The following is a 22,316-nucleotide window of genomic DNA, read 5'->3' as shown; positions in this document are numbered from 1 at the left end:
CGTTTCTCAGTGGTTCCATGTGGCTTGAATAACGGTAATTTTCCTTCCCAGAGTAAAATACCCAACCTAATTAAGATGTATTTTATTGGGTAATGGTTTATTTTAGTGAGTTATTTAGTGTCTAGCACTATTGTAAGCACGTTCACAGATTCACTCATGCAAATCATTCCGCAGAGTTTTACTGGGCAGGGAGCGCGTGGTGTCGGCAGGGCAGACGTGATGCTCGGGTCCATGGTTTGTGGGTATGTGAGCACTTTCTGAACGTTAGACCATAGCCGGGCTTTGCCCTCCAGAAGCATAAGGCCTGTGGGTAGCAAATAGAAACATGGACTCATACATCATGGGAGGCTGTCGGAGGGGCCGAGGACACCAGGAAAGGGAAGGCCTTGTTGGGGGGGCGGGGAAAGGTCATGTAGAGGAGGTGCTCCCTGAGCCGAGTCTTGAGGGACAGAAAGTGTTTACCAAGTGGTGGGGGGTGGGGACATTTGAAACAGAGGGACTGTTGCAGAGAGTCGGGGGGTGGCAGGTGAGGGTTGGCTCATGGGGGTGTCGGAAATGGGAATGAAGGTTCGAGTGAAATTGGAGAAGACCTGGGGTATCTGCTGCATCAAAGCGTTTAGGGAATTTATGCCCGAAGTACCAGGGACATCCTGATTAGATTCTGTGTGTTGGAGCAGGGTTTCTCAGACGTGAGGGAAGAACAGGCCCTCACTTGCCCTTCTGAGGGGGTGGGAAGCCTGGGCCCCCCACCAGCCCGTTCACCCCGGCCACTCTCAGGACGGGCAGCGCTGACCCCAGGAGGGCAGAACCGGGAGACAGAAGAAAGCCAGGGAAAGTAGGGCCTCGCTGAAGTCACGGAGCCACTGGCTTGGCCCCCTGGGTCCCCTAATGGCTTTCACTGCTCAGTGATTGTTAAGTTTTGATTTCGAAATACTTTCAAACTTCAAGAAATTTGCAAGAATGGTTCAGAGAACCCCCATTTACCACTTATGCAGATTCACCAATTTGTACCATTTTATCCCCAGGCTGAATCCTCTCTGAACCCACTGAGAGCAGATAGCGGACATCACGCCCCTTGAGCACGTGCTACTTCCGTATGTTGTTCATCAGAACAGGGACCTTCTCTCACATCCCTGCAGTCCTATCATCCAGGACTGGAGCTTAATCATTGATACGATAGTTTACTCTAAACCACAGATACCAATTTTAATCAATTTTCCCAACTGCGTCCTCTATAGCACGGGTCCCCAACCCCCGGGCCATGGACCAGTAGCGTTCCACAGCCTGTTAGGAATGGAGCCACACAGCAGGAGGTGAATGGTGGGAGGGCGAGCAAGTGAAGCTTCATCTGTATTTACAGCCGCTCGCCATCGCTCGCATTACCGCCTGAGCTCCGCCTCTTGTCAGCATTATGGTGAGGTGTATAATTATTTCATTATATATTATAATGTAATAATAATAGAAGTAAAGTGCACAATAAATGTAATGTGCTTGAATCATCCCAAAACCATCCCCCAGCCCCCCAGTCCGTGGAAAAATTGTTGTCCACGAAACCAGTCCCTGGTGCCAAAAAGGTTTGGGACCGCTGCTCTATAGCATGTTTCTTTCTCTAAGTCCAGCATCATGTGTTTTTGGAGGTTCAGGTCTCTTTAATCTCTTTTAATCTGGGAATGATTCCCCAGCCTTTCCTTGTCCTTCATGACATTGATATTTTTGCAAACTCCAGGCCAGTCCTTTATCGAGTTCATGTGATGTTTCCTTATGACTGGTTTCAGGTTCCCTGCCTCCTGTTGGGATACCCTGTAATTGATGTTGTATTCATCTCGAGTGTGGAGGAACACAGCATCTCTCTGCCCTCAGTGGGGTATTCATCTTGCTCACCTGGTCCTGGTGTGGTCTAGTTTCTCCACTGTTTGATTACTATCATTCCTCTTGCAATTAATGTACCATCTATAAGGAGACGTGACTGTTTATTCTTGCCAATTTGAATTGGGTTTTCTGTTGCTTACGACATAAAAGCTCCTCACTGATTCAAGGGCCTATTTATATTGTGGGATTAATTGCTCATTACCATGGGGAAACAAGCAAGGGATTATGATGAGAAAAATCAGAGGAGTTTCTTAAAAGCTCTAATTGTGGTCAGATGGGAGCAGAACTGGACCAAAGTGCATGGGTATCCTGAGAGGACTTGTCCTCCGGTGACACTTCTTAGTCTTTGAATTTATTTTGCAAGGGCTAGACAAAGAAAAGATTCTCTAGTAATACAAATTACATCCTCGTTTAAAATAGATTTATCATTAGTTGCACTGAGTAATATAACATTTTAACTTATTTGCAAATAAGCCTTTCAAATTTTTTGCGAATTTGCAACAGTTTGCAAAGTAAGTCTTTTGTTTCCATTTTTGCCTGGAAATTGTAAGTTATGCTCACAAAGAATATTGGTTATTTACAGGGACATAGAAATTTTATTCAAAATATGTTTGTGTATTTTTTCTGGATTTTATATTGGCAAATATGTTTCCTTTAATTGTGAATTCCGTACCAGATGAGCAGGATTCCTAAGAGAACTAGTGAACCAGTCTCTGAGACAAGGATTTGTGTAGAAGTCACCTTCCTGGGAGGTGATCTCAGGAAAGTGGGGACAGGACACAGGGCAGGGCGAGCAGCCGTTAAAAGTGTGTTGTGCACGTGTGTGTGTGTGAGTCTGTGATTGTGATTGTCTTGGTTTGGGTGCCCCCAGAAGCAGACTCTAAGATAAGGATTCAAGTGCAGATAGTTTGGGGGGACGGTTTTTTTTAAGGACCAAACTTTAATATTTCAAGGACATCCCAAATGCATTACTGGTGGGCGTCACAGAAGCTTGCATTCACACCAGCATGGCGAGAATCAAGAACTCTGAAAGTTAGAGCAGTTACCTCTTTGGATACATAAAAGCAGCATATTAAAGTGGGTCACAGAGTACAAATAAGGAGGCATTCAGCAGAGCAGAAACAAGCAGCGGGCTAATTGTCCTAACAAGAGGGCAGGGGAGGTCCTGGAGCTCACAGGCCCAGAAACAGTCAAAAAGAAGTGCAGGCATGGCTTTGGGCTAATTCTCATCACAGCTAGTCAGCGGAAACCGAGGTTTAGATCTCCTGTGGCTGCAGCTGGATCTCACAGCAAAGAGAACCTTTGGTTACTTGTCACAAGGAGGCCAAGCAAGGAGAGAGGGGTGAGGTTTAGGCAGCGATGCTCACCCCGGCCAACATCTCTGCGTGAGCTCTGAGCCCGTCCTCTGGTCAGAGGATGTGAAGTGAGAAAGGAAAGGTGAAGGGGTGTGTCGCCAAGCCAGCTCCCACCCTTGGGCGACTAGAGCCTGATCTCACGGGGACCCTGGGAGACAGCGCAGGATGGCGCCTGGGAGCTGCCCGATCTGGGCGGTCCGGGAGCCGGGTCCGGGGAGGCATCGCTGTTGCGCCAGGCATCACATGCCTTCAGAATCTCACCTGCCAGCGGCTGCCCACTTAGGCCGCGTCACCTTGCTGGTCCAGGTTTGCGGTGTGGCCGGAAGTGACAGTGTGCAAATGTCAGGTGTGAAACACCACGAGGATGGGGGTGTCAGTGAGGAATGTTCTCCTTCTCTACTCTTGTGGGAGCTCCATTCTGGAGGGGACGGGGCCGGTCTGCACACACATCACTGCTGAGGTTGGAACATCAGGCTGGAAACAGATTGAAAAGGGGCCATGAATACTCACCCAGGGAGCATGGACATTAGGTTCCTAAAAACGGGCTTCAGTGCAGCAACAGGAAGCGGGATGCTGGAAAGGGCCATTCCCTTGAGGTGGACCCGCGGGATGAAGGGTAGCAGACACACAGTGGGGACCACAGATAGCAACAAGATGCCCAAAACATTGAGGATGCCTTGGTCCAGGGCCTGAGTGGACGTGGGGAATGGGGAGGAAGATGACTGAGGTTTGGACAAGAGACCCCGCAGGACTGGGGGTGATTGATGGGAACAGTGAAGTGGGAATTCAAGCCTGGTGTTGTCGTTAAGAGACGGGAGCGCGGACTTCAGGGGAAAGGAATGCTGAGTGGAAAGTCAGCGTTTCAGAGACAGAAACCAAAAAGGAGTGCTTCTTTTTGTAATTTTTTGTAGGCAGATCTTTCTGAGTTCAGAAAAGGAGGTGGGGGAGGAGTAAGAGGACCCGACAAACACTTTTTGGTTTGGTTTTGCTTTTTTTTATTCCTAAATTGGAAGCGGACAAAACAAAGAGCTGTGATCCAGAGATCACACGTGAGCCTGCCAGCTGAGTGATTGACTTCTGCCCACTCTCTTTGTACACCTCAGTGAAATCATAGAGGGATAGAAAGTAATCAAAAATAGGGAGCAGGGGGCTTCCCTGGTGGCGCAGTGGTTGAGAGTCTGCCTGCCAATGCAGGGGACACGGGTTCGAGTCCCGGTCCCGGAAGATCCCACATGCCGTGGAGCAACTAGGCCCATGAGCCGCAACTACTGAGCCTGCGCGTCTGGAGCCTGTGCTCCGCAACAAGAGAGACCGCGAGGGCTTCCCTGGTGGCGCAGTGGTTGAGAGTCCGCCTGCCGATGCAGGGGACATGGGTTTGTGCCCAGGTCCGGGAAGATCCCACACGCCGCGGAGCGGCTGGGCCCGTGAGCCATGGCCACTGAGCCTGCGCGTCCGGAGCCTGTGCTCCGCAAAGAGAGGCCACGATAGTGAGAGGCCCGCGCACCACGATGAAGAGCGGCCCCCGCTTGCCGCAACTAGAGAAAAGCCCTCGCACAGAAACGAAGACCCAACACAGCCATAAACTAAATAAATAAAAATTAAAAAAAAAAGTAGGGAGCAGGAAGGAAAAGGAAGCACTCGAGCACTGAGAACAGGGTCCCTGGAGAAGACGCGGTTAAAATAGAAGCTTACGGCTGTAGGGGAGCCTCGTGTTTGTAGATGGAGGAGCCTGTGATGCCATGGCAGGCAGGTGAGATGAGGCTGTATGGGTAAAATCCCTCTGTAGAGCAAAATGCCACACACCAATTGGGTCGCTGTCCTGACAGCGCTGGGACGATAGCTCTGGTATAGCCAGACTCCTCCCCCTACGATCTGGGTTAGGCCAAAGGGGACTGTGAGTAGCACGGTCTGGCCCTGCACTGAAGCAGACATAGACTCTCTTCCCGGCTTTGACGAAAACACTTTCGGCCTCGTGGAGAAAAGCAAAAGGATAAGGCCTTCGGGAAGATGAAAGCATTCACCTCTAATCTTCCCCTTTGTTGGGGACCTGTTACAGCCACCCAAAGAGAGGGAGGCCTTGTTTTACCAAGATAAGCAGCTCGGGTGGATTCTCAGGCATGTTATCCAGTGTCCTGTTATCTACAGTAACTCGAGGTCAGTAGAAGCTGATTACAGAGGGTCATAGAATATCCCCAAACCCTAAGCAAGTGTGCGTATAGGGCCTTGATCTCAGACACAGGGCAGAGGTATTTGTCAGTGCGTACCGGGAGTGTTTGGACCTCGGCAGTGAGGATGCTGGGAGGAGAAGGGCAGCTGGTTTAGGATGAAGACGGGATTGGGGGAGGAGCCCAGGGTGGTAGACCCATTGTGAAGGGGCTACAGTGTTTCAGAATAGCTGGGGAAGGAGAGAAGGCAGAGGAGAAGCATGATGGCTGGGCTGCTTTGAAGGAGAGAACATGACCTTGTAAACTGGAATTAGAAGCTAGAGAGAGATTAGGAGGCCTTAGGGCTATTGAATCCAAGCTTGTCTGTTTTCTCCAAGTGCCACAAGGGTGTAACTCAGGTCACTTGGGACTGAGCCTTACACGCCTGCAAATGAAGGTCAGGTGAGGGTGGGAGAAGCCCCGAAGCAGTGGTGGAACCCGTGTGCATCCTTTCGTGGCCCATGGAATGACCCAGTCTGCCCTCTGGTAGTGTCCTTAGCCCCACTCTAGCCTCATCCCTCCCCATGGAAGGAGAAGTCTACAGGGTCAAAGGCTGTGCTGACCCAGAGCCCGCATCCCCCGATGCCTCTTGCTTCAGATACACGTTCCTTGGAATCCCTGTCCTCACGCCCTACACCTGCTTGCCCTGCCTGTGCGGACTTCCCCCACATCCCTCCACCCGAGGGCTGGCTCTGCTTCTGGAGACGTAGTTATTACACTTCCGTAGGCTGCGGGTTTGGGAGGGAATGCGAGATGGACAGGGCTTGGACGGGAAGCCTGGGGTGTCCACCAAGCCGCTCCAGGGAAAAGAAGGGCGACAAGCCAGGGAGTAGGTTCAGGATGGCCCGTGTCCCCACAGTCAACACAGAATACTGAAGAGTCTGAACATTTTAAATTGCAACCAGGCTTCCCAAGTCCTTCTAATTTCAATTTGTTGTGGTAGAAGAATAGAACACATTTTAGTTAACAACGTCTTGTCGTCTTGATGTATAACTTTAAAAAATTCAGACATAAAGTATCTGAGTCTCCATTTGTCCTCTTGCCCTGAAAATACTGGTGTCTGCCCAGCGTGCCCTTGAAGGCATGAGAGCCCGGACACGGTCAATGGCACATTGACTGCCCTGTCCACTCAGACCATCCGTCCGTGAGTCCGTTTGACCCCATTGCCTTTGATTTCTTTTTCCAGGACTCTGACCCCAACGCTGTCATTATGACCCAAAGCTCTCTCCTCAGATGTGAGTGTGTCCCCACCCGCCAGGACTCCCGATGGAAAGGGGTGACCCAGCTGCCCCCCTGCCCCCTTGGCCTCCACGCTAACTGTGCCTGCCTGTCTGGCCTCTGTGCCCTAAGCCTGGGTCAGACACCTGACTAGGAGGATAGGAGGGGTAGACCACTGAGAGGAAAGCCCTGAGCTTTAAAGACAGCCTGCAGAGCCGGCAGAAAGTGTTTGGTACTTGTAGCTTGTGCCAAACCGAGTAACATGAAACTGGATTTGTGAAATGCCCCAGTCGTCTGTGCTTGTCTCTCCCAGCAAAAGCTGCAAGTGCCCTTGGCCAGCTGAGAGACAGACTTTTTAAACACGCCCGAACTTCGGAGGCACAATTTCAGACAAAAACCACCTTTTTGGTGATGGCAGCAGACATCACTGAGAACCTTACTGACCTCTGTGGGTTTCCATGACTCTTTTGCAGACACATAAAGTAATAAATTATTTTGGAGAGCAACTGTTTATACCTATATGCACCTCCCTTGATAACACGGATTCTGGCTGTGAGATAGTATTAATACATGTTAATGGGGCATTTACTCTGTACAGAAGGTATCGTGGTATTTCGTTACTTTGGTGTTGGACGGTGCGCTTCTGCGTAGCACCCCACGTGGAATCTGCGGGCCTAGAAGGAGGGTATCTCCAGAGGAGGCTCAGCTGTTCTCCATCCCACTTCTTAAGAGGAAGGATGGGAATTTTAAGGGTCTAATCCCCGTAACACATGATGCAAGTGCGTGCACAAACACACGGAGAAGCCCACTTGCTTGGTTAGTTATGTTTCATTGGGAGTTTGGCATCTTTTCTGTGGATTTCTTTTGTTTTGTGGTCTCAAGTGAAGCTGTGCTAGCTTGGACACACACCTGGAGACCTCTTGAGGATTCTGTTGGTGCAGAAATGAAAGAGCTGAGGAACATGAGTGGCCGAGGATGCGGAGAGAACAGTGGGTCTGTATGTTATAGAGAGAGGAGAGGCTTCCAGATCACAGACTCCACAGGAAAAATCCAGTCGCAGGGAGAACACATGGGCTCCATAAGCCAATGTTCTTGTGTTTCAGGGTGGTATAAAGAACGTTTCTTCCAGCATGTTGTGTGGGTCGACAGCATGGAATGCACGTTCCTGGCATTTGAGCTTGCCTTGCCGTTCCTGAAGCTGTGTTCTTCCTATCGTCTTCTGCTTGGATGAAACCATTCCTTTAAAACCCTCCCTTTCAGCCTCAATGACGTGTGTGTAAGATCTCATGCACTTACTTTTCCAACACTTATTGAGCACATACGTGCCAGGCACTGTGTACGGTACGGGAGAGACTACTCCGAATAAGGCATGTGAATCCCCGGTGTCTGTGGGCTAAACGAAGCTCTTCTCTTCTTCAACCTTTAAAACACGGCACCTTCTAAATCTAAAAGAACAGACTGAGCGTATAGCTTCCTTCAGTGTTCCTGATGGTACCATTTAACGTGGTGAAGGTGATAGCCAGAAATATTTCATGTCTTACTAGGGACAAATAATGTGTTTTCATGGAGAAAGCACTGGTTTCAGTCTGGAGATCCCGTTTCTTACTTTTGCTCTCTTGTATGACTTCCGTGTATGAAGAATCAAATAAAAGCAACCTCTTCAGAGACCTTGTGGTGGAGAATGGGTGAAGTGGGTGCAGTGGGAGCTGAAGCCAGTGCTCTCTGCTCACTAGAGCTGATTGTTAAATTTTCGTGAATTCTACAAGCCCGCTGCTGTCACGTTGGTAGCTTGAAATTGGCCCCGATGGGAGTATTTACCCGACAAAGGAGGCAAATGATAAACCTTGGAGCTTTTATTTCCCAGGAAGCCAGTTGTTGGACATTTTCCAGCATATCACTGATTAAAGGGGAAGATAAATATTCTAATGATGAAGTGGAAAGTTTGGAAAGATGTCAACATGTGCAGGATCAAAATGAAGGAGAAAGAAGCAAATTAGTCCATGAAATTCCAGGCACTCTCCACCCTAGTTTATTACATAGTGATGACGTCGTTGTTTTTTTTCCCTTCATAGAGGTGGTTGTCATGACATTTTAACCTGGGACTGTTTTATTTCATTTTATTTCGTTTCAGTAAGAACGCTGAACATGAGTTATGCTCTGTTAAAGAGGACATTTTTCTGTGGCCGTTTGGACCTGGTGTACGTTCTTTACTCTTTTGTCAGCTAATGACATAGGTTGTTAGTAAACAAACCAAAAAATATTAAAAGAATAAATGGTATGGAGTTTGGAATTATAATAACCCATTGCTGGGGTATTCCTTTTTTATATTAATTTTTATTGGAGTATGGTTGCTTTACAATGTTGTGTTAGCCTTCACCGCACAACAAAATGAATCAGCCATGCACATACAGATATCCCCTCCCTTTTGGACTTCCCTCCCGTTTAGGTTACCCCAGTGCATTAGGTAGAGTGCCCTGTGCCATACAGTATGTTCCCATCAGTTGTCTATTTTATACATAGTATCAATAATGTATATGTGTCAATCCAAGTCCCCCAATTCCTCCCTCCCACCCCTTCCCCCCTTGGTATCCATACATTTGTTCTCTAAGTCTGTGTCTCTGTTTCTGCTTTGCAAATAAGATCATCTATACCATTTTTCTAGATTCCACATATATGTATTATTATATATTTGCTCTCTGTTTCAGACTTACTTCCCTCTGTATGACACTCTCTAGGTCCATCCACGTCTCTGCAAATGACCCACTTGCCTTCGCTGTGGTGTTGCTTGAGTACTCTCAGAGGCCCTGAGGAGAATCGCTTTCACTTTTCTCACTGATTTTCTAAGAAATACAAAATATCCAGTAATGTAGCCAGTTCATAATGAAATAGATAAAGCTGCACTGGACATAGTTTGTGATAGATCCAAACCTGACGTTACATTTGTGTGTAGTTTTTGAAAGTGAAAAATACTTGGTCTGAGAAATATTTTATGCTGGTAGACGAAAACCTGACAACAGCTAAAACTGCACAGTCATGTTTGTTATTGACTAAGATTTTACGGAAGCATCAAATAATCTTGCAAGATATGTAGTCAAAATTTAACACAGGAAAATTGGGACAACTTCATAGAAATAATGACAATAACCACAGCCACCTTACAGGGCAGGGACTTTAATCAGTAGCATTTCGTGAAGACAAAATTCTGTTCGATCAATCACAGCTCTGATATAAAGTTTACAAGGAACAGAATTCCCTAAAAACTAGTTTCCATAAATTTAAAATTAAATGGGTATCCATATGGAAAAATAAGGACTTTTAAACCCCTGCTTTCCGCAGAGAAAGGCAATCACAGATTTAAAAAAAAAGAAAGAAAAAAAACCCCTGCTTTACACCATACACAAAAATTAATTTGAGATGGATCATAGATCTCTGCATTAAAGCTAAAACTATAGGGGCTTCCCTGGTGGCACAGTGGTTAAGAATCCGCCTGCCAATGCAGGGGACACGGGTTCAAGTCCTGGTCCGGGAAGATCCCACATGCCGCGGAGCAACTAAGCCCATGCGCCACAACTACTGAAGCCCACGCACCTAGGGCCTGTGCTCCCAACAAGAGAAGCCACCGCGATGAGAAGCTAGAGCACCACAACGAAGAGTAGCCCCTGCTCACTGCAACTAGAGAAAGCCCACGTGCAGCAACGAAGACCCAACACAGCCTAAAATAAAATAATTTTTTTTAAAAAAGCTAAAATTATAAAGCTTTCAGAATAAAACACAGAATATTCAATAGCTTTAATTTCTTATGTTAGAAAAGAAGGTACAAGATTAAAATAGGACAGAAGAAAGTTTTAAACAGTTGTCTGCACTGTATAAGAAACTGATTAAGGAATTAAGATGGCTTAATGGAGTTTGCTCCAGAAAATATTTTCTCCATGAAAATGATCGATATTGGTATAATTCCAATGAAAATATTTGTGCTTATTAACCACTGAGTTAAAACTTCCTTGAAGACACAGAGACCAGATTAAAATAAGGTAAAAACATCTTTACAACAGTCCACAACTCTTATCAGAAAAGCCGACTCAATTCCATTTCTTTTAAGTCAGAAACTTAAATTTTTTTTTTCTTTGACCTCACCGCGCAGCTTGCCGGATCTTAGTTCCCTGACCAGGGGTGGAGCCCGTGCCCCCTGCAGTGGAAGCGCGGGGTCCTAACCACTGAACTGCCGGGGAAGTCCCAGAAACTTAATTTTTTTTCAAAGAGAAGAGGTCCACCCAGGCAGCAGAGCCCACACACACCTTTGGGATCGTGATAGAAGATGGGGAAATGTGTCTTTTGCCCGTCCTCCTCACCCCACAACTGAAGCATCTTCCCTCGGATGGTCCAAAGGCCTCCCTCTCTCATACTCACTTAGGAAACCCCCACCAGTGGAGACATCTGCAAGTTCTGTTCTGGTTTAGTGGAGCTTTTCCTTTATCAGTGTGTGCTTTATTCCAAGATCTTTGCTTTTTTAATTGAAGCATAGTTGATTTACAATGTTGTGTTAGTTTTAGGTGCACAGCAAAGTGATTCAGTTATACATATACATGTATATGTTCTTCTTCAGATTCTTTTCCATTTTAGGTTATTACAAGATATTGAATATAGTTCCCTGTGCTGTACAGCCGGTCCTTGTTGGTTATCTTTTATATATAGTAATGTATATCTGTTAATCCACAGATAATTTGTGGATTAATTTATCCCTCCCCCCCTCCTTTGGTAACCATAAGTTTGTTTTCTATGTCTGTGAGTCTATTTGTTTTGTAAATAAGTTCATTGCATCATATTTTAGATTCCACATATAAGTTATATCATGTGATATCTTGTCTTTATCTGGCTTACTTCACTTAGTATGATAATCTCTAGGTCCATCCATGTTGCTGCAAATGGCATCATTTCATTCTTTTTTACGGCCGAGTAGTATTCCATTGTGTGTGTGTGTGTGTGTGTGTGTGTGTGTGTGTGTGTCTTTATGCATTCATCTGTCAATGGAAATTTAGGTTGCTTCCATGTCTTGGCTATTGTAAATAGTGCTTATGAGCATAGGGCTGCATGTGTCTTTTCGAATTGGAATTTTCATCTTTTCTGGATATGTGCCCAGGCATGGGATTGCTGGATCATATGGTAACTGTATTTTTAGTTTTTTAAGGAGCTTCCATACTGTTCTCCACAGTGGCTACACCAATTTACATTCCTACCAACAGTGTAGGAGGGTTCCCCCAAGACCTTTGAATTAAACATTTGATAAGATGATGATAAACAGCTTGAAGAAGCTCTTCTGGTCAAAGCATATGTGATGGAAGGGAATATACATCTATCCACCTGCTCAAGAAGAGGGGACCCTTATTGTCAGGATACAAGATGCCCTGGACCCTGGCACTGCCAGGCCTGGTGGGAAGTAGAAAGCCATCAGCCTGAGGCTGAGATTCAAGACTCTCCCCTCCCCCATCCCCCCCACCCCCGTGGTCCAAAGGCTTCTCATATCTGCTCACTCAGGGTATCTGCTCCTCATTAATTAAGCTGGCATGTGGCTCACAATCCAGGTTTCATGGGTAAGCACGTACCCTGTGATTCTCAGCTCAGAAGGTTCTCCCTCATCTGAGAACAGCCAGTGAATTACTAGCCTGGGTCATATGACATCACTAGGTCATCCAGTCAGCCGAGAGAACCGAATGGGCAGAATCACCGCCCTCTGCACGTCAGGCAGGAGCTGGGCGTGGCAGGTGCTTTACGAGGGGTGTGGTAGGTCAGGCAGGGTGTCTGGGTACAGAGAGCAAACCTGTGGGCACTGTTGAACTGGAGGAGCTCACATCCTAGCCAGAGAGAACTCTCCAAGCCAGCCAGCCATGGCCATTCTGGGATGACAGCTCACTGTGACAGAGAAGCTAGACACCCACATTTTAGGCAAAATGTCCTGATATTTTTGAGCCGCCAGGTGTAGCAGACACTGTCAAGACCTTCCCGTATCCCTTGGGTGTTTGGCATTTCCACGCATGGTGCCCTGATTTCCAACTGCCAGCTTTGCCCAAGGGCTCTCTTCGCCCCAAGAGCCCACTTTGCCGGCACCAGGCATATTTTGGAGGTGCTGGTGACCCAAGACCCCCTGGGGGGAGTCAGAAAAATACCCCTCAGTTGGGACCACCTGAGCCATGGTCTACACTGGCTCTCAGAGTTCCCGACCCAGTCACCCACGCTGATTGCTTGCTTGGTGATGCCCTTTGTACTGCTGCCCTTCCTCCCCTGTGTCACATCCCCTCTGCCCGACCAGTGTGTCCTGAAGTCACCTCTCATAAACGACTGGGACATGAATTTTTGACTCGGGGTCTCTGGAGACTGTTCATTCAAATTGTTAAAAAGTGTGTTACTTCGTCTATTGTATCTGCAGTGTAGACTCCATCCAAGAGCCGCCTGGTTATAAACCTCCAGTTAAAATTAACCACCAGTGTAGACCCTTTTACCATCGTGGCCAGAGAACGTTGGGAAGCAAAGCTCTAAACTCAGGTGCTCACGTGTTGACGGTAAACCTGGGGGAGCCCTGGAGGGTGTGGCTTCCCTCTGTGGGGTCCTTCAGGTTCAGGGCCGATGTGGCTTATGGGGCTTCATTGTACGTGTGGTCTCTGCGCATGCGTGCCGGGTGTGACCGCTGACTACGGGGCGCTTTTCAAGTGAGGAGGTTAAAAGACACAGACTTCTGAGAACGACCTTGTGGGGGGGTCACCCCCCTCCCTTCTCAGCCCTGTTCCAGGCGGGCAGGGTGCAGCAGCCCTGAGGCCTGAGAAGCTGTCGCCCTGCAGGGACAAGGGGCAAGGAGAAGGAGGAGGGAGGCTAACTCTTGGATGGCTGGAGGGGTAAAATGAGGGCATCGGGTGGGAGGTAAGAGAGGCAGTTTCCCATCCGAGGGAAGGGGGAACTTCCGACAGCAGAGCTGCCCACCTGTGTCCAGGGCACGTTCATTGCCTTTGGTGGAGATGTCCACACCTGGGCTTCCTGGGCAGTGGCAGAGCTTCTGCAGCGTCTCTGTGAGACATCTGTTTTCCAAGGACGAAAGGGATGGACCTCCCCTGGAATTTGTTACAGGCCAATCCTGTGAGTGGCAGAAATGCACAGTCTCACCTGTGAGCACCTTCCTAAAAAAAGAAGAAAAATTATTTTATTATCCTTGGTTACTCTTGTGAAAGTCAAGACAAAGAGCATTGTTCCTAGTTCTATTTAAAAGCAGTTATCGAGGGCTTCCCTGGTGGCGCAGTGGTTGAGAGTCCGCCTGCCGATGCAGGGGACACGGGTTCGTGCCCCGGTCCGGGAAGATCCCACATGCCGCAGAGCGGCTGGGCCCGTGAGCCATGGCCGCTGAGCCTACACGTCCGGAGCCTGCGCTCCGCAATGGGAGAGGCCACAACAGTGAGAGGCCCGCGTACCACAAAAAAAAAAAAAAAAAAAAAAAAAAGAAGTTTAACGATTGAGAGATAATCGGTGCTGGGCAGTGATACAAGATGCTCAAAGAACAAATTTTAAATTTACATAACTTGAATTGTCAAGGCAGAGGCTGGAATAGAGATTTTCTATTCCACTTGTAAAATCCGTGATCATACAAAGATAATTATGGAAATATTCAGAGACCTTGCCTGGATCCAGACACAGAACCGCCCCACTGGCTTTTACCTCTTAGTAAAGACGAAAAGCATTCAAAAGAGGGAGGACCTGCCATCCTCGGAGCCACTCAAGGAACCAGGCAAAAAGGTGACCTGCCTGTCTCAGGACTGGCCTCGACCTGACAGGTCCCCAGGGGTGAGTCACTTTCTTTTACTTCAGTCAGTTTGGCTGTAAAATGATTATGAGCTCTTGTTTACCAAGAAGCGAAGTCCGCTTTGCCTCGCTTTATTCAACTGCTAGAAAGAAGAAGGGAGAACGGAGTGATTAGAAAGCTTCTGTGGCCGACTTTCACAGCAGCAGGTGATGAGAACCCCCGTGACTTGGACAAGACGAGTCTCTTTTAAATCAGACTTGGGGGTCGTGGTTGCCAGTGTCAGTGTTACTGCTGCTGCTTTGTGGCTTTGCACTTGTGACCTGAGGCGGATGGAATGGGAAGGGTATGGGCTGACTAAATAAATCCGGGTGGACAGGGGGAGGACGAGGTCCCTCTCAGATGTAAACCTGTCTTGCCCCGATTTGGCAAGCTGGAATTTCGAGCAACAGCTGGAATTTTGCCAGTGACTTAGCTCCGTGGCTCAGTGAACTGAAAACCAGGCTCTGGGTGTTCCAGCCCCGTCGGCCAGCCCACAGCCCAGGGCCAGGTGGCGGTGCCCCAGCGCTCCCAGCGGAATGGGCTGGAAAGCCGGCCGGGAGCCATCCTGCTTAGTGGCAGTCCGTGCAGCCTGGCGCCCAGCCGGACGACTCAGTGAGTCCTGGAGGCTGAAATCTCAGGACAGACTTCACCTCAGCACTCGCTCTTGGGGCCACATGGAAGCCACTGCAAGCCTCCCTCCAAAGTGGCCGAGCCCGGTGTTGGGGGAGAGTCAGGAATATTCACTTCCTGCCTTTGTCTTTTAGCCGGACCGCAGCGACCAGCTTCGTTTACATTCCTTCAGTGCTGTTATTGAAGAGGCTTGGCAGCTCCAAAGTGCTTGCAGTGTCCTTTAGTCCCATTAGGGCTTTTTTCTCTCTCTCTCTCTATTTTTTTTTTTTTTTTTTGCTAGCTTTCAGCTAGCATCTGGAAAGATCCACTGGATGTGCTAGGCTCCTTTTTCGAGACTCCGCTCCGCCATTCAGGGAAACCAAGCAAGAAGCAAGCTTCCACTGTATAAGTCTGGAGGAATTTTACAGCCTCTCCAACTACGGTACCTTTTCTGTTTCTTGGTCCAGTCTGTTCCTGGGGGTGGTTTTCGGATGAAACTACCAGTGTAACCTAACCCTTTGGGGGGAAGGGTAGGAACCACAAGTGGAAAGAATGTCTCCTTATAAATTGTATTAAATGTCTGTCTGTGTTGAGTTGGGGTGTCAGAGGCTATGCTTTGGGAAGGACTATTGCTACGACAGGAAAGACCTGAAACCCAAACTTCTTTGGGGCCCTTAAGAGCTTTTTTAAGAATTAGAACAAGGTGTGATGTTCTGTCCACTTGGATTTCATTCTGTGGGAAGGGCCTGCCGTGGCCCCTGGCCGCCTGTCTTTGTCACCTGCTCTCATCTCTATCCTGGAGCAGCCTTCTGAAGAAGCGGGGATGCAACCTGCATCCTCCGGAAGAAATGTGATGGCTCTGCCGCTCTCGCACAGAATCCAAACTGGGTGTTTCCTTGAGGACCACTTGAGGTGGAAGTGTTCGTGTGCAGTTTTCAGGCAGCTAATTAACGTAGTAAGCGTGCGGAATCCAGACCGCTCCATTGTTACAGGCAAAATTCCCTCCCTGTCCTGGATCATCAGAAAGGGTTTGTACTAGGAAACTTTCTGAACAAAACAAAAGGACTTAGGTCTGGATGAGGAGTGAACGGCTTGGCACTCCCCAAGCTCTTCCTTCACTGCTATGCCATGCCAGATTCCTTGCAGAGAAAGCGTCTGGAAGAAAAAGAATTACAGGCATTAGGCTTGGTTTCAAGAAGTGTACTTTTTTCTTTGTGTGCTTCTGGGTTGAAACAGTTAATCATTTGTTCCCCAAGGTTACAGTGTGGTTGTGGTTCTGCTTCTTGTTCTGAAGACAGCACCCTACTTTCCTTCTGGACTCACTCCAATCCGTGGACTTCGCTGATAAATGATGAACTTCAAAGGGCTTAGAGCTGGGGCTGCATTCAGGGGCTGAGCCCAAGAATGTGAATCTCAGAGTCAGTAGAATCGCAATAGAAAGCTCACCAGTCATCTCAGGAGGCTTTTGGAAGGTTGACCTTCATCCCAATGGGATTCCAAGTGAGAAGAATCGCAGGGAAGATACCTCTGAACCTTTAAAGGGACCGAACCACGGAGAAACGACTAACATAGGTGACGGCCCCAGAGGAGGGGTGGGTGTGCGCTGCGTTCTCATTTTCCGAGATGGAATTCCACGGGTCATCACAGCGCACCGCGGATGTGAAGGGAGGGGCCGATCTTGGGGCAGAAATGTGCCTGTCTCCAAAGATCCTTGCTTCCTAACGTATGCAGTTCTCTGCAAAGTCATTATGCTTTTCCACTTGTTGAAATGCCCTTGAGTGCAGCTGCCTCTCTGTTCCCCAGCTAATAATGAAAGAGCCTCAGCAAACTGGCAGCGGCTACTGTGGCTTTGGTGCCTTCCCGCTCTACCCCTGCAGCTGAACCCCTTTTAAGATCCCCAGACATGTTTTCATTTAATGTTTCCTTTATCGTCCTTCCACCAGGCTGGTTGTGGTTAGGACCAGCCACATCTTGTGCAAGTTATGTGAGCGGGAGTTGGTTTCATAATTGCTGCTGGTCCAGGAGATGGTTTGGGGATGCTCCCCCAGGTATCCTCCCCATGCATGCTGGCCGGGGCGGGGCCAGCTGCGTGGGAGGGTGTGTGTGTGTGTGTGTGTGTGTGTGTTTTATTTACAGGTGGACACGGAAGGCGTTGCAGCCAGGAGGGAAGATTATTGGGTTTTGATGCTCCAGTGAGGGAAATTCCAAGCTCAAATAGCCACAGTTGTGATTCAGAATCATATCATGCCCTTAAATTCCTCTCCGCGTTCCAAAGTCCACTCCCCTCTTCCCCGGTTATCCTGGAGCTGTTTCTTACACAAACTGATCTCTGAAAACAGGGGCACAGGATTTCATCCCAGTCTTTGATTTCTTTGGAGAAAATAGAGGGATTTATTCCCAGTGCCCTTGTGTTGACCTTGCCGGAGGGAGAGGGGCAGCCCAGCTCATAATGACCTCATCCCATTCCTGCAGGATTTCCTGGGACATGCAGGCCCTCACTCTTCCGCTGGCCTTGTGTGATCAACCACATTAAGTCCATGAGCTTTGGAGCAGATTACAGTGACATCTAACATAGTCCCTTTAGGACTTGAGCGTGAGGTCAAGCAAACACACAGAGCAATCATTATGCTTTCTGCAGTCCCAGGGGGCTTCGGCGTCAGCTGGAGGAGCGGGCGGGGGGGGGGGGGCAGCGGGCAGCGAGGTGGGGCTGAGTCTAGGAACTGTGCTGTCTGTAGCAGGAAATCAGCCTGAAAGGAGATGGAAGGGCTTTGGTGGGAAATAAAATGGCACTCTGTTGTTGATGGAAAAAGATCTTGGCAGGACTGTTGTTGTGAGTGTTCTGTGGCTTAGAAAGGAATTTCCTACAGGCTGGACTAACCATTACAAATGTCTCTACCTTCAGGAGTCCCAGGCGTGCAGTAGAGCCTCGCCGCGGGAAATGTCAGCTTGGACCATGGGCGCCCGCAGTCCGGAGAAGCGAGGAAGTTTCTTTAAGGTAAAAGGAGGCCTTGATTGGGGCTGCTAACGGGCATCTCACTCCCTGTGCTGGCTGCACGGAGAGCTGCAGGGCTGCAGAGAACGGTGTGCTGGCTGCACGGAGAGCTGCAGGGCTGCAGAGAACGGTGGGGGAAGCCTGCTCTCTGAGCCAGCTCTGGCTGGGGCGGGGGAGGGGGGAACCCTGTCTGAGCCCAGCTGTGAGCTATTCCCAGATTTTACAGGAGGTCGGGGCTTTTGTGAGTCAGTGTGCTTCCAGACAGGCCCAGGACCCAGGCATGGGGAGATGCCACCTGAGTGAGACAGTTGAGGCATCCTTCCTTTGTCAACCGCCAACCTGGTCCTTTTTCATGTGGACAGTTTTTGGTGGAAGCTGGACTTGGCATTCTAGTGAGTCGGTTGTAGGCTCCTGTGCTTATACACGTGGCTTGATTCTGTGAATCACTTAAGTGCTCATTAAAAAAAGAGAACGACACACAGATCCCTGGGCCTTACCCTAAACTGACTGGATGTTTTGGCTGGTGTATTTTATCAACACCCCAGAGGCCTGAGAGAACCAAGGCAGCCTGATTAAAACTGGACCACTTTTCTCCATGCCTTTTGATGTCCATGGGAGACCTTGCTAGCTTAATGAGATGAGCTGCTCAATGGGTATTTTATATACTCTGTGTGTGTGTGTGTGTGTGTGTGTGTGTGTGTGTGTGTGTGTGTGTGTGTGTGTGTGTTAAATTAAGACCTGACAATCGTTTCTAACGTACACTTGGGAATTGATTTTCTTCCTATGGTGTTTGCTTTGCATCCTCTCACTCACCCTCAAAATAATGCAAACTCATTGTGGAAAATTTGGAAAATACAGAATCATGTAAAAGAGGAAGGAAGTGGAGGTGAAATGTGCGTTTGAAATCTGTCATAGGCTAGTCATAGCTTTTATATGCTTCCTGTTTCCAAGAGGCCAAACCTGATTTATTCTGTCAGTTGTGGGCTCAAAAAAATCCATCAGAAGAGGCTGTTGGTAAAGCAAAGCCAAGTTCATTCAAGCAGCTGCTGTCAAGGAGGGCGTCGCCAGGGCACAGGCCTGTTGGTGTCTAAGGTCAGGAGGCATCTTTATAGAGTTTAGAGGTCCAGGCCCAAACCCTTTAAGCTGTGCTTCTCAAGGCAGAGAATCGACTGGGTTTCAGCAAAGTGTGTGACGTAATATGGTTCAGGATGGGTGGATACAGCAGGACGAGGGCCTTAAAGGGAATCTTGGCGCGCAAACCATGGACCAGCAGGCTGTTTTCCCAGGTGAGCAAACAGTGCCAGGACAGACTGCCTCGTAGGAATTCCCTGCCGTGAACAGCACAGTTATTTATTGGTTTACAATAACTTCCTGGAAGAAATGCTTAAGTTGTGTTGACACAGCTGGTCTCGATTCTCAGTCCTAAGAGTTAAGTTTTGTGGACGCAGCCATCTTAGTTCGCAGCCCGTTTACTTGATTTCAATCAAACCTGTGTAAAATCCACCACTGGAGGCACAAGAGGGGCCCCTCAAGCCCCCAGTGGACCAGGCTCCTGACTCCTCTTTGGTTCCTGGATTCTGTCTTACGCTGAGATATTCATTTCCTCCTGGTGGACAGGGTGGACCCAAACCCCCCTTCTCCCAAGGCACCGCCTACATCAGCCTAAATATTGGATCGTCCGTAATCACCACCTTATGCTCAGGAAATGCAGTGGGGCTGAATCTCACCTAGTAGTTAGGTTTTAAAGTCCCAGCAAAAGGAGAAAATTGAATAGAGTCCAAATTGCCTTTGAAAATTCCTGAGGAATTTGTTGGACCCAATACTACCTACTGTTAGGTCCAATGTAGCCAGTTTTTCCTGCAGTCCTGGGAAAAATCTTTTTTTTTTTTTAAGTTGTATAACAGGTAAAGTAGTTAACTTGTATTTCTGGGCCATGTCCTGTGAAAGAATCCATCAGACAAGAGGTGAGAGGCTGCCTGAACCCACTGAGGGCAAGTCTGCTTCTCTCCTGAGTCAAATGCCCTTGAGGAAAACGTGTGGAAGTGGCTGGAACTATATAACTTGGTGTTGTCTTTTTTTTTTTTTTTCTGCAGAGCTTAAATTGTTTCGTTTATTCATTAGATGGTCCAAGTGGATGATCTAGTTACCTTATACTTCTTTCTCTCTTCTTTATAGACGTTGTTACTCTTTACTACGGCTATTTCATAGTTATTATGGAATAATAATATCATTCATTATTATAATATTAGATAAATAATATTGTTAGTTATTATGAATTATTCCACAATTTAGGCATGCAGTTACCCATAGGATGAAGACAACTGCCCCTTGGACATTTCATACTGACTCCTTGGAGGTTCGTTGTAAAAATGGTTACCAGGGTAGCCCTCGGTCGCTGAGATGGGCTGTCCCTCCGCACAGCCCTGGACCCACTGGCTCTTCGTTTACTCGTCATGCTTTTTTTTGACTCACCTTGATGGAGCACCTGTGATCAGCCAGGCTCTGTTCTAGGCACCAGGGAGAGAAAAGCCAGAAGCCATCCCACTTCATGGGGCTTTCAGTCTGGTACCAAAGAAGGATATTGCTCAAATATAATATTAAACCCATAATAACGAATTATAAGAGAAAACAATGCTTCGTGAAAGAAGTTAGAGGGACTCTGAGGACAGATGACCTGAGTGGGGCCCCAGCGCAGTCTTTCCTAGGAAGTGGCCTCTGCTGTAGAGCCGGGGGTGAATCTAGGGACTCAGTGAACCTCTTGTGTCCCTGCAGGGCTGCCCTCCACCACACCAGCGATGCCCTACATCCAGGTAGGACCACTTCATAAGGTGGGGATTCGTGGTTACATTCTTGGCTCACAGCTGGATTCCACATGTTCATTATCCCCGTCTTGATTATTAGGGCTCACGTGATTTTGTGCAAAGCGTGGGTCATTGAAAGACAATCAGCAGACCTCTTTTGCAGCGTCATCTTCCCCTATCCTGTGTGTGCTTTTAAGCCAGAGCTGCTAACCACGAGCAGCGAGCCTTGATTTGTGGTTTCGCATCTGTCCTGGCTCCTGGAAGTGACCCAGATGAGTTGCAGGACGCAAGGGTCTTGGGTAAGGTGGATGGTCTGAGCATTCTGGTGTAATTGACAAAGCCCCGGGGTTGTGGTGCTCGTGGAGTCTCTTCCTGGAAGCCTGGCCACAGAAATCCTGTGCCGGACAAACTCATGGTCCACAGCCCTTCCCAGCATCATTGCTAATGTTCCTCAACCACCCGTGAGAAAAGTGTCTTCCTGCCCTGCAAGGTCTCTGTGAAAACATGTGGAGGCAGACAGGTGATGCCCCAGACAAGGCAGCAGAGTTATCTGCACCTAGTCATAGATGTGGACACAGAGAGCTGTCAGATTGCAAGGCTGTGTTGTGTGAAAGAGACAGTAAGAAAGGCGTCATCTGGGCTGGAAGAGTTCTAAGTGGTCCTGGCTGAGGGCCGAGAAACTCAGCATCATCTTGGAACCCTCCTTTTCCTGGATTGCCTGGCTTCCAAAGCCACCCCTCCCCAACCCCATCCAGGCGCCCAGTGCTGGCAGATCCCCCTCGAGTCTTCAGGATCCACCCCTCCTTCCCTTCCCTACATCCAACTCCCTGCTTAGGGTCTCGTTCTTCCCTTTGCGGGCACTGCAGATGATGCCCGGAATCCATCTGCACCACCTCTGAATGTGGTTGGTTGGTTGTTTCTTGTCAATCATTCCATCCATCTGAGTTGCCTGCTTGCAGACCCCGGCTCCGTGCTGCACCCTGGACCAGGTCTGTACTCTTCACCTTGACATTCGAGGACTTTCAGATGGTGCTTCCACCTTCTCCCAGCTCTTTCTCCACCGATCTTGTCCCTGTGCCCTCATGGGTCTGCCTCTGTAGCCCAAACCTGCTGTGTCCCTCCCTCCTCCTGCCCACCTTCCACCCCTCCCCATCAGGCTCCCAGCTGCCCTTCCAAGCTGGTGTCAACCCCCTTTATCCATTGACAACGGAGCTCATGTGGGCTGAGCGGGTGTCTGCCTGGTGGTAGAAATGTCACGTAGGCCTAGCCGTGGCCCCGGCGTAGTGCCAAGAAGTCATCCTCAATTCACAGCTCGAGCACTGCCATGAGAGATTCGTTCTGTCTTTCGTTGCCATGTGCGTGACCCCGAGGGGGATCCTCTTGGAGCAGAGAACGGTGCGGGAAGAGGACTGGTGTGATTGCCCCCCTGAGCAGTTCTACGTATACCTA

The 22,316-nt window shown here is 48.6% G+C and overlaps 1 protein-coding gene across 4 annotated transcripts in view; it reads left to right on the top strand.

The window, feature by feature from the left end:
• RIN2 (Ras and Rab interactor 2) overlaps positions 1–22,316 on the top strand; it is a 218,883-nt gene that overhangs the window by 102,672 nt on the left and 93,895 nt on the right. Inside the window, exons 1-2 of one of the 4 annotated variants that reach the window (XM_060125201.1) lie at positions 15,280–15,516; positions 17,977–18,069. In XM_060125201.1, the coding sequence (XP_059981184.1) occupies positions 18,013–18,069 (57 nt within the window). In that variant the 5' untranslated portion in view covers positions 15,280–15,516; positions 17,977–18,012. Of the gene's footprint in view, positions 1–15,279; positions 15,517–16,406; positions 16,647–17,976; positions 18,070–22,316 lie in introns of those variants that run through there. The other 3 variants (XM_060125203.1, XM_060125202.1, XM_060125205.1) reach the window with 3 other exon arrangements.

Source organism: Lagenorhynchus albirostris, chromosome 15 (genome assembly GCF_949774975.1).
Source record: "Lagenorhynchus albirostris chromosome 15, mLagAlb1.1, whole genome shotgun sequence".
Lineage (NCBI taxonomy): Eukaryota > Metazoa > Chordata > Mammalia > Artiodactyla > Delphinidae > Lagenorhynchus > Lagenorhynchus albirostris.
This window is presented reverse-complemented; position numbering and strand designations above follow the sequence as displayed.